The sequence below is a fragment of the Xiphophorus hellerii genome, chromosome 4 (assembly GCF_003331165.1).
Source record: "Xiphophorus hellerii strain 12219 chromosome 4, Xiphophorus_hellerii-4.1, whole genome shotgun sequence".
NCBI classification, from domain to species: domain Eukaryota; kingdom Metazoa; phylum Chordata; class Actinopteri; order Cyprinodontiformes; family Poeciliidae; genus Xiphophorus; species Xiphophorus hellerii.
Genome location: NC_045675.1, coordinates 32,045,183 through 32,058,226, shown reverse-complemented (window position 1 = coordinate 32,058,226; position 13,044 = coordinate 32,045,183). Strand labels below are relative to the sequence as shown.

General features: G+C 40.6%; 1 protein-coding gene across 1 annotated transcript in view; it reads right to left on the bottom strand.

Annotated features, from left to right (window-relative positions):
* The window catches only part of LOC116718043 (neural-cadherin), a 322,864-nt gene that overhangs the window by 100,680 nt on the left and 209,140 nt on the right, over window positions 1-13,044 (bottom strand). Inside the window, exon 26 of the mRNA XM_032559667.1 lies at window positions 2,411-2,688. Coding sequence (XP_032415558.1) covers window positions 2,411-2,688 — 278 coding nt within the window. The remainder of the gene's footprint in view (window positions 1-2,410; window positions 2,689-13,044) is intronic.

The following is a 13,044-nucleotide window of genomic DNA, read 5'->3' as shown; positions in this document are numbered from 1 at the left end:
ACAAACTTATCCTATTAAAGCCGAGGCTCTGTTTAAAATCGGCAGTAATAACTGTAACCAGCAGAGGGTGGCTGACCTATTCCCAGCGTTTCGAGGCAAGAAGAAGGTTTACAGACAGTAAGTCAGACAAAGACAGAGACTCTCCACTACGCCACCACAGCAAGCCCCTCCATGTAATTATTTAATCAAAATAAATACACTAATGTCCCACCCCTACAGATAAAATATTTTTTGAAAGCAAGATCCAGTTTTGAAATATTTCCAAAAGGTTGAAGAGGGAAGGGGCCTATAGATCAGCTCAAGCCCATGGGCCTCCATCCCCTGACATCTGGCCCTGCACACAAAGCATATGTTTACTTTGACCAGCAGTAGACTAAACCACCATCATTTTAGATTGAATCTTCAGTAGAATTTCATATTCTGCCATTGCAACCATGTTTCAACTACATCAGAGGTTGAGATAGCTAAATCGTATTGTTTCTTTTTTAACTATTGTCTATCTTTTCCACTCTAAACTGCATGCACACCTCTGTCTCTGTGTGTGAGAGACAGAACAAACAACCTTTGTAACTTAGAACAACATAAACATATAATGTTGGTTCTGTTGACTTGCCAGCTGGTCTGCGGTCTGAACAACACATTGAGGTTCACTGTCTCTTGTTGGTTCTTTGAAAAAGAATGAAACTTGCCAAGAAACGCTGTGATGACACGATGCAAGGCAAAACCCGGCCACATTTGAGATGAACCGAGTCCAACAAGAAATCAGTGAGTGGTGATGAAGATGCATTCACAGCCACCAGTTCTCCTTAATAAACCATGGAGATATTCCACTTTCTGAGACACTCTTGTCTGAATGCAGCCTGTAAAGATGCTGAATGGTCCTGATGGCTGAGTGGCTGAGAGCCGGCGCTGCCTCTTCACTCACTTTATGAAATGTTAAGGAATTCTTTTGTGTCTGCTCCTCAGTCTGACCCCACAAAAGCTGCGGGATCAGCAACGGAGGCTTACAATCGTCCTCATTTATTTACCATGCTTTTATCTAATTCCTAATGCCCCCGGCTTATTCCTCCTAATGGCCCTTCAGGGCTGCAGAGGGGGAAATGAAAGTGTGCAAACATCACTGGGAACAGCAGTGGAATGTGTCCAGAACTGATAAGTAAAGCAGCTTTTCTCTAAAGAGGAAATTGATCTCAGGAAACCCTTTGTTATATGAGAGTTTTTCCACTCTTAATGAAAAATCTAAAAGTTTCATCCCAGCCACTCCTTCCAAAATAACTTGGAAATGTCCACACCTTTGATATATGCTGTAATGGACAAGGGTCTAATGTGGTGGATGTGAAACATACACATCCACCACATTAGAAATGTCTTTTTACTCCACTCAAGTGTGTCATTCATTTTGACAATTATAACTATTTTAGGTGTTAATTACTCCAAGAGCATCAGAATTTATTAAAGAGACAGTAACCTGCAACTAAGTAGGACCCAGGATTTCCCCCAGTGTATTATAGGCCTGGTGGGCCTCCAGGCTTTACTTGTGCTCCCATCAGCCTAAGCATTGCTTACTTCTTTAAGTCTTTTTAAAATGTTTGCATTTTTTAAGATTTTATAGTTCTCTTTAATCTTTCAATAACACATAATTGTCAAATGATATTTTCAAATTTCCTGCCAACTTTAAACATTTTTTAATTCAAAACCACAACAGGCCGCTGGATGAATGACTGTCCTAGCGTCCAACCACAGAGCTTTGCAAGTTTTACTGTGAGAACAAAATCCAACAACATGGACAAAAACAGAGAGTGAAAATTAAATTAAAAGGAAATTAAATGGTGAGTGATGCCATCCCTGCATTAAATGTCCCTTACACTATTCCATACTGTGTCAAAGTCAGTCTTTTAGAAAGATCCTCTAATGGAAACTTTTTCTTAAGAGTGTAAACATTTTCTCTTCTGCTGCAAATCATTTAAATAATGCAACCACAAAAAGACACCTAACTAAAGGGTGAACTAGTAATATACGCAATGCATAAAAAAAAAACTAATCTGAGGATTGAGAAATGAAAACAAAGACTTGACTGACGCTGCATTCCCACTGACAAAAAATTTAGCAAATCGGAATTACGGAAATAAATTTGTTTAATTGAAAGCATTAAGAATTCATTACTCTTGTGATAAAATTATGAGAACAAAGTCATAATACTATGATTTTATTCTCATAATTTTAACTTTATTCCCGTTCAACTTTATTCTTGTTATAGTACGACTTTGTTCCCGTAAATAAATCACAAGTTTACTCTTGTAATAAAATTTTTTTCTTAGTCTTTCTTAGCATGGCCCTAATACTGCGCCGCAGAATGATGATGACAGAGCAGAAGTGTGCGTGTCGCTCCCTCCGGTCCTGAGGAACCCACCTGTAGCCGTGCTGCGTGTCCACGCACAGCCCTCCGTTGAAGCAGGGGTTTCTGGGATACGAGGCGCAGGGCTGATGGGACTGCTCCCGTCCCGGGCAGGAGCACACGGCCTTGGACTCCACCATGACTGAAACCAGGCTCATGGTGCCGCAGTCCACCACCGTGGGCGCGTCCCGCACCTCCAGCACGCTGGTGCAACCGCCGGAGCCGGCGCACTCCGTACCGGGACACTCGTCCACCCGGACCTGGGACACGCTGACCTGCAGGAAGGACTGGAGCTGGAGAGAGGAGAAACAAAACCCAACTGGCGTGAGACTAACAACAGACATCATTTATCAGAGCTCCAGCAGCAGAGGCAGTACTCTCCTAAATAAGAGCTGTACAGCATTTTTCTTCTCCCCCTTTTTGACACTGATATGTTCTCTGGTTGTTATCACTGCAGGCAACACAACTTCTTCTTCTTCTTGTTTTGTTCTTCTATCTTTTCAGACTCACACAATTCCTTTGCACAGGCACCAACTACTAGCAGGGTGATAGTACAGAGACAGCGATCCCTCACCGACTGCCCACACACATACACACACCCCCACACACACACACACAGCCAACTGTGTTGGATTATTGTATAAAGACAAAAGCAGAAGCACTGCAGTCTGGTAATGAACCCAGGTCTCTGCAGCGCTGAGAGAGTGAGTTCCACTTCTTCTTCTTTGCTTGTTTTTCTTCTCAAATGTTGCAGGGAAAGAAAAAAAAAAAAGCCACCCACCAGAACGACATCATTCATTTAGACTCCTGCCATCTTAAAAGTGTGGCTGGCCTGTTAGGGAACGACTCGGCCTGTCAGTGCATGCAATTCAACAGCTGTTAAGCTGGAAGTGGGATTTGACTTTTCAGATTAAAAATGTTTTATTTTTGTTTGTTTCACTTAAAGAAATAGTTATAGTGTAACAGCCATAAGCATAAGACATTTGAATATACTTTATTTCAACAGGCAGTTTAAAGTAGACACAGGTCCAATGATGAAAACCAATATAAGAATTTGGAGATTTTTTTTATTGTTTTTATGAACAGATGGTGGGAATCTCCCAGCATGTGGGTTAAACTGTGACACAGACTGGAGATCTGTCCAGTTCTGCAGCCCGGTTTCAACATGAACGGTCAACACAGTTTAACCAGATATTTACATTCACTGAATAAAAAGACACACACACATTTTTTTTTTCAGTGTCTGAAGGTAAATCAGACCAAACTTTTCTTGTTTTAACTTAGTTAAAATCAACAAAATTAATTATATTTGCTAAATGCCAAAAAATTAAATGCAGGAACATATTTTTAGTATTTCTTTTGTAACTCTCTTTGAATTCAAAAGTTTTACATCCATTTGGTCAGTATCCGGGACAACTGTCTTTTAAATGTATGACTTGGGTGAAAGGTTTTGGTCTGATTTAACTTCACACAGTAACGGTGTTTCCTTTACAGTGTTGATATACCGCTAATGTAAAAAAAACAAAAAAACACACAATTCCACTATTGCAGTGTTTCCATTAAATAAGAAGCATAATTAAAATCACACATGAATAAGTTTGGTCATGATGTGAGTTATTAAAAAACACACCGCGCCGTGATCCTCCAGCTACTTCCTGTCGTCTTCTTCTTGGTGGTTTACACCAGCGGCAATGTCCGGTTGCTGATCATGTGACTTGTGTGATGTGAACAAAGTGTTTCCCATCACACATTTATTTGCGAGATAAACCAGTTTTAATATGGCCGAAAAACCACATCATCCTATTGCCACAACTTTTTTATCAGAAAATGAGATGAATTTATTTTTAATATGTCAAATTGCGCAACTATGTGGTCAATGACAATCTGAATCTGTGTTTGGCGATTTTTTATTTTTTAATTTAATTTTGTCTACATAAATATCTGTGTTCAACCGTCTATACATCCCATGTGAAAAAGTTTTTTTTTCTTTTTTTCATAAATGTTACAGATCATCAAACTAACTTTGATACACTATAAAAATTTACCTAAGTAAATAAAAATTCAGTTTTAAAAAAAGATTCAGCTTCACTTTGCATCAAGTTGAAAAAGTTTCACTGCAACAGCTGAGGATGAGTTCTATACTGTGGAAGAATTTTGGTCCAAAATGTCTTACTTTGGACGCAAAAAGATTAATGAAAAGTGTGATTAATAAGCTAATTAGTGATTTAACAAGTGGAGGCACTTTCTGTTTCCATAGAACTAGGTTTGTTTGGATGACTTTTACTGTAAAATCCTCATTTGACAACTACATTTTAAATTACTCAAGTTATCTTTATCTGATATTTCATTTTCCTAATAATCTGAAACTTTTAGGTGTGAAAAAAACTGAAAAAATCTGCAAGTGGCCACACAGCAGCATGTGCTGTACACTAAGCAGTCCACAGCAAAAAAAAAAAAAAAAATCTGTGCAGTGGTTTTTCGTGCAATAGTCCGGAAAAGTGGGCTACATGGTGGTCAGGCAGGGAGGAATTTATGACCCTCAAGGTTGAGGGGAGCGATAACGCTGTGGAAAGGAAAATTGAGTGGAAACTGAGTGTGTGCTGTGTGTGGTGTACGCATGAAGATGTCCTGCCATTGGCTTGTAGAGGCCACACAGCACATGTATGTTTCCGCTGAGCTGACTTTAGGTGATAACGTCCACACAGACACATTCAGTGTGAGGAAAAAGTGGAAATGAAAGCAGGTCAGCTTATGCTCAATGTTCTGGACTGAATGGACTTTATGCAGTGTGAAATGACGGCACAGGCTGAGCAACACTTCCTCACTCGGCTCTGCTGAAATAGCGACTGTAATTGTGATAAGGGCTGTTTATATAGGTCACGCTTTTTGCTGACTGATGTTTTATACTAAACATGTAAGTGATATGCCGCATATTTGCTGATTTAAAGTGTTTTTCCCCCATCTGAGGCTTCCCTAAGTGTGACCTGCCTGCATCATTAATGTTTTTGCTGTCCAGGCAAATCAAAGCTGAATGTATTAATTCACTGCCTTCTTTCAACTTTGATGATGTGAAAGGAATGTGCAGCCAGACAGGAAATTAATTTGCAGATGAAAGAAGGCCATGTTGAACAAAGTGATTCACTCATGAATGAACTGTCAATAATTATGAAGTCGCTTAAATATGTATATCAATAAAACCTCTGCTCTTTTTTGTAGAAGACACTATTGACCAAGACAGAGACTGGAGACTCTCTGGTAAAGTACTTGACTTCTTCTTTGTTTCAATAGGAAACTTTTCATCAGAGTGAACAGAAGTGACATGTGGGGCACCACAAAGTTCTATCCTGGAGTTTAATAGCTGCTTCATTCTGATAGTTCACATTGTGAGAAGTAATGAGATAAGTTACCATAGCTACACAGATGACACAGCGCTCTGTGTTGTCAGGTGACTCTGATCCCATCCAATCACTGAACAGACGCTTAGAACAAATCAGTAACTTTCTTCAGCTAAACAGAAACTAACCTTAATTACGTTACACTGATCAGCAACTTCCGGGTCTAGACTGGATGCTGAAGCACGTGAAGCGGGAGCGGCCGCGGAAATTGCGCATGTACCGCATGCAAATAATGACAAATAGAAAATGCAAATAGGCCCGGCCGATGTCCCGCCCCCGAGAGCAATATACTCCACCGTGATTGGTAAGTTCGTTCAGCTCCGCACACGACACTGAAAAGTGCCAATTATATCAAACTCGCGGGCCGCACTAACATTAAACTTTCATATTAAGGCGGGGCCACAAACTATCGTCCCGAGGGCCGCAGTTGGCCCGCGGGCCGCGAGTTTGAGACCCCTACTCTAGATATTGCTGAGACATTAGTCCTCTAATCCTGGAAATATTCTGTAGCTGTCTTTATGTGGCTCTGAAGGTTCAGGTCAGAGTTCATCACTACACCCAGATTTCAGCCCAAATCTCTAGTTTCTGTCTGTAATAACTGAAGCTGTGTGTTGACTCTACTATAGATCTACAACTCTAGATCATTCCTCTTTAGGTCCAAAGATAATAACTTGAGGTTAGGCGCTGTAACGCTTGGGTTGTGTTTAAGGGAGGAGAGGAGGCGGCAGATTCGTCAGGACATCACAACCACACTGGTACTGGGAATTCCACAGTGTTGTCCTTTAATAAATACGCTCTTCATCAACCTTACAAAGCCGGTTGAACGGCTGCTATATTATCAGACATGAAAATTGAGCAGCGTCCAAACAACCCGTAACATTACTAAAAAGTTAGGGAGCTAACATGTCCGTCTAGCACGTTTCTCCCACGCTCTCTACAGAGAAGCCGTGGTGCATACTTCTGACATCATTAGCAATACTAGAGTATCTTAAAGAGACACTACACAATTACCGCTGTTACAGCGCCTGACTACGGCCAAATATGGTAATAGGCAATCAGAAAGGTTCGGCTGAGGAGACCGTGTGTGTAAATGCGGCCCAGCCTCACCCAGACTCTACCTCCAGCGGCCCCCGGGTAAATTGAGTTTGAGACCCCTGATCTAGAGAAACTCATCCATGTGTTTATCGGTGATCACACTGATTACTGCAACAATGTCTCACATGTCTAAAAAAAATCAATCCTCCAGCTGCAGTCGATCCAGAACACTGCTGCTGGTGTTCTGACTAAAACCAGGAAGCTAGAGCACATCACCCAACAACAGTGGAAAGTTCTAAAGTCTTTCCACTGATATAATAGACTATAAAATACTGTTGATAGTCTATAAATCACTGAACGGCCTAGCACCAGAATACATTAATGATCTGCTGTTGCATCAACCTTCCAGACCTCTCAGGTTTTCTATTTTCTTGAAATTTTGATTAAAACCCCAGTTGTTTAGAGCTGCTTTTGATTAGTAGTATATAGATCATCTATCAATATATTTGATGCGTATTTGTTTGATGATTTTGATGATGACACTTGACAAAATGTAATGTTTGTTGCTGGTTTCAGAATTGGTTACTGCATTATGTCCTCATGCTGCGAAGCATTTTGAACCGCCCTGTTGCTGAAACGTGCTATTCTAATAAACTTAACTTGTCGGAGTCACTTCTTGATTGACGGCTTATGTTCAGTTTTTCGTCAAAAGTGAGCAGACCTCATCTTTTTTTTTTTTTTTTTAATACTCCAGGAAAGCTTTCGGTCACGCATCAGCCAACTCCGCAGCAGACAGAAATCTGTTGATGTCATCTCTGGCTGTCAGCAGTAGAAACAGCAGCTGGTTTAACACAGTAACTTTCAGCCAAGGCCATAGATTCAGCAACTAATTGATTTACCAGCAAGTCCTGCTTTGTGGTGCAGTCATATTTAAATCATTAAAGTAGCTTAATTTTCTTTAAAAAGCTGCCTGTAGGACAGGCGCGAGGATGTAGACACCCTGAGGTGTCGAACGATCTCTAAATGTTCTTGAATAATTTACACACTGTCCATTTGGAATTGTGTTGGATATAAAAATAGTAGAAAAAAAAGGGAAATGGATGTTTGGTTGTTTCTTCTTTTGCTGTTGCAATGTTCCTCAGCAGTACATCTCATACTCTAGGAGACTCAACCCACACACTCCAACTGTAAAAGATTAACTGTACAGCTGGAGGAAACTTTTCTACAACAAAGAGGTCATTGGCTAACATCCATTTTTTAGTCTGTGTTCTGTCCATTAAACAGTCACATCCAATAAATTAGAATATGGATCCATATGCAGGTCGCTAGTCAGATTAAAAGTTCGGAAATAACATCACTGAAGCAGGTAATTAATAAACTTTACATGTAGCCCAGGGAAGATAGTTTTTATTGGTTTGGTGTAATATTCTCATTTTAAATGTCATATTTTCATTAGCTGTAAGTGGAAAATCATCATAAATAACAGAAAGCACACCCATCCATCCATTTTCTAACACCCTTGCCTAGTGGCGTTGGGAGGTGCTGGTGCCAGCGTTCCGGGCGAGACGCGGGGTCACCCACTGTCGCAGGGCAACACAGAGACAGACAGGACAAACAACCATGCACACCTACAGAGACCAATTAACCTGACAGTCATGTTTTTGGACTGTGGGAGGAAGCTGGAGAACCCGGAGAGAACCCACCATGCACAGGGACAACATGCAAACTCCAAGCAGAAGTTTGCATGTTCCCCAGGCTGGGAACCCAGGACCTTCTTGCTGCAAGGCAACAGTTCTACCAACTGCGCCACTGTGCAGCCCCTTTCACACACCCACTTGTGTGTAATCAATCTCTTTCATGTGTTATTCCTTCCTGAAATAAATGGACTTTTCCATTATGTTCTAATTTAATAAATTGCTCTGTATACATGGATGCATGTTTCTGTCACACAAAATAAGGCAGCAGAATTTATTCAGTCTAATTCTACGCTTTGTGCTCTGAACGATGTGATGTTTTATTATTTATTTTACATTTATTTTACATTATATCCTAACATCCTAACCTGGGCAGCGTTAATTAACAGGATGAACATCAGTAACATCATTTTTTATTTATGTTTTTTTTTTTTCTTTTTTAAAGAATCAAAGTTTAATGTCAGGTAAATAGATTTGGAGTGAGAGCCCAGAGGGAACGGACCAGACCCAGTTCTGAGCTCCAGCAGGCAGAAACAGAAGGACGGAGAGAATCTGGTCTTCTTTTTTATATCAATCTACTTCTGAGCCATTACTGGAGAACTGAGCACATTAATAATAAACACTGCTTCATCTTCTGCACCGCTTTCCTTTCGTTCCATTCCTCCCCCCTCGCCACGCTTCACATCTCATTCTGATCAATGTCTTCTCCAGAGAACCTGGCTGAATTCAGATGAAATGCTCTGTGCTCTCCTCACAAATCACACCTGAAAGTTTCTACCTCTGTGCTCTCCCATCTTTCTCTTCCTCAGTCCGGGCTTGTCTCTCCACGCCACTCTCCTCAATTTTTATCCGCGCACGTTTTTCCCCGGCTGCCGCTCCACTCTTTCTGTCATCCTTGAAGATAGCTGTATGAAACGGGAGGAAAGGCTCAAAGGCTGAGGGCTGACTGTGGTTATTCACCTGAACTGACCAGTGCAATCATAACCAGGTTTGACTGTTTCTACCCCCTAACAGACATGCAAATGCAAACAGTGTGTGGCTCATCAGCCCATCCCAGGACACCAGCTCCGCCTGCGTGTCTCTGGGCGGCGGAACGGAGACAATGCAGCCTGGGAGGATGACCTCCTGAAGGCTCACGCTAGTAGGAGGTCAGGCGATTCCTCAGACTTCTGAAACAAGAAATTCCATCTGACAGACCTCGCTTTGTATGGATATTTCATTTAAACCTTAACCTGAAAATTTCAACACTAAAAGTGGAGGAAACAGATACAAAAGCTTTATAAAGCCATTGATGGCGAGGAATAAAGTTTGACTCAATCCCACTTCCAGTGTCTAAAACTATACACAAGCAGATCAGGTGTCAATTAGTTTAGTCATTGATTAATCATTAAGTCAAAAAAAATCAATTTGCTGAAATAACATAGAGCAGTAATTAAGCCAAAGCTCTAAATATATACACATATACTGGAACGGTCAGTGTTATGGACTCGACACACGGAGCAACGAATGACAGCAAAATGTGAACATCTTGACAGCAGACTGTCGTGTTCCGTGTTTTTCTGTGGGTTTATTTTGAGTTTCCTGTGTCCCTGAGTCTTCGTGTTGTCCTGTCTTCCCCTTGATTGTTTCCCAGGTGTGTCTCGTTTCTGTGATTACCCTCCCGTGTATTTAGACACCTGTGTGTCTGTGTCTTGGTCGGATCCTCGTCGCGTGTTGCGTCATTTCTGTCTGCCTGTTTGTTTGCCAAGTATAATTTCTGTTGCTACCGGTGTGAGCCCTGGCTTCTGCTCAGCCGTGCCGCCAGAACTTTGTGGACTGTTTTGGAGCATGACTTATTATTAAAATTATCATCTTTCACTTCAACCTGGGTCTACAGCGTCTGCCTCACCACCTCACACCACCACTTCATGACACAGACAGTAACAGAGGTCTCATAGGAAATGAATGGAGAGGGGCATGGATTAATAATTCAACCAAAATGACTTCCTTTAAACCTTCCTGAATAGAATAAAACCTGGAAAACTGAGAATCTTCAGACATGTTGGGTTTGAAACAGCTTTTTGAAAATGTGAATACAGTGGCGGTTTTTGATATGGGCAGTTGCCCAGGATGGCACCGGTAAAGGGAGAGGCATTCAAGAGCTAGAAAGAAATTTAATATATTTGTCCTCTGAACAAGTTTGCTACTAGTTGTATGAATGTGTAGTGGAGGAGGTAACCACTATATTACCTGATTTCTGCTACAAAGTGGAAAAAAAAGGTTTGAGTTTACAATGAATTAAAAACCATTTTCTGCAAAACAGACTATTTCATTTGCTTGATTTCAGTTTTTTCTCTTTAATTTCCTTTTGACTCAACAATTTTGACAAAAACGTGGTGGAGCTTCAGATTGCCATGGATAGATGTTACATTAATGAACACTGAAATTGGACATATTAATACAACAAACACAAATAAGATGCCAACGGTGTCCCAAAGGATTCCACGATTTTACAAGACATCTCTCCACTGAACATCAGTGCTGCTTTGAAAACTTTTTCTTTTGGGAACAATATATTTTAGTGTTTATTCATGGGCACAGCTTTTTAGTTTCACTTCAATTTTTGAGGCTCACCGTTCACTTTAAAACAGATAATCTTACTAAATATTTGTGGTCCAGTTTCTAGTGCAAATATCTTACTATTAGTTCCACTAGCACATTATTTCTCTTGTAACAAGACATTTTTTTCTATAAGTGAAATAATATGGCATTAGTGGAACTAGTATTCTTTTATCAATGTTAGGGAATTATTGACTTAAAACAAGGGCATACATCTTATTTTGACTTATTTCAAATCTACTAAAATATTTACACTAGAAATTTGAACTAAAATATTAGGTAATATGTGAAGCTGGAGCTCAAGATGCTACACTGCCACAGTCAAATGATTAAGGAGACAGAAAACCTCATCTATACCGATTCTTTCCACGAACTATTAAATAGAACCCACAGAGAACAACGTACCATGTTTAACTAATAACATGTATTAAAATTAACTGCATTCTTTCTGTAGATGCTTTTGAATCAGCATTTAAGTTCACATGCTCTCTGCTATGGCCAGCAGATCTGCACAATCTATTAGATGTTAATGTTAACAGCTCTCTATGAAGTTCAGGATGCGTGTCGGCACGGTAACCAGTCTGTTCAACTCAGAGAAAAGTTATCCCAGGTCTTCTTTGCGGGCTGCAGCCGGTCAGGCGGGTGCAGCCTGTGCGTGGCCAGCAGCAGATCTGGGTCATCACTCAGGTTCAAACGGTCTCAGACGAATCCTCAGGGAGAATTACCTGCTGCTGCTGGCTGAAAGGGCTGTTCTCACCGCGCTGCCATTCTCAGACGGGGATGCACATTCAATACCAGCACTGACCGTTGTGCACTTTTGCAGTCATGCTGCTTTATGCTCCTAAAACTGTTTCCTTCGCTTCCCAGTTGTGCACTGACACGCACTTAAAAAAAAAATCCACCTACTACCGTCTGGTTCTCAATCAGGTGAAACGACGGGACGCTCTAATCCCGTTTACGTCATTGTCTTGTTTACGTAAATGAAATGAAAGTCAGAGGAAATATGGATGATCTGTCCGGAAAAGAAAGGAAGTGAAAGGCTACATGTTTTACAATTTATCTACTGCTAAGCCCTGATATACCCACTATGTTTTCTTGTCTAGTTTGGGAAGAAAACAGCAGCACAAGGACAAAAATGAGTGTTTAATTATATAAAATATATGTACAAAATCAGCCAATAGAGGCACTTTGCTTTTCAAACTTTTTATAGTATATTTGCCACTTTTTTATTATTGTTAAATGCAGTTTTCATCCAAATTTCTTAAGTGAGACGTGCATACATGAGCATGATTGATCCTGTAAGACCCTCTTCCTGCCTCTGATTGGTTGTTTCTGGTCGGGAGCAGTGTACTTCTGCAGGTGGCTGTTGGACCACAAGGAGGAGGCAGAGGAGATCGATTGTTTCACAGATTATCTGTCTCATGTTCTACTGTTAGAACAAATGACAGTTTTGATAAATATGTAAAAAATATTTATTTTCATAAGACTTACCTACTGCAGCTTTGAAGGAACTACTGGAACAGCAAAAGTTACTGGACAGACAGGAACTTACTTTATGCAACCGAGGGCAACAATCAAAATGAGCAATAGATGAAAAATCCTTCAAAACATATGCTCTCTTTAAAACGAAGCAGACAAAACCTACCATTACTGCCCCCTGTTTGGCGGGAGGGTGAAACTGTCAACCAGAATCAACAAGTTACAAATGGAGCCACATTTACTTGAACCCAAACTTCAAATAATTATTCCTGTGTGAACGAATTCATGTTTTCTTTTTCCTTTCATTTAAATGAAGTGATCCTTTTCATCTCTCGATTGCTCAACATATAAACTTTTTACCGCATTACACTGACATGAGGTCCACCCAAACAAAGTCAGTACCATGTGTAAGTCAGCATGTTATAGGGTTAGGGAAACTGAGGTCGTG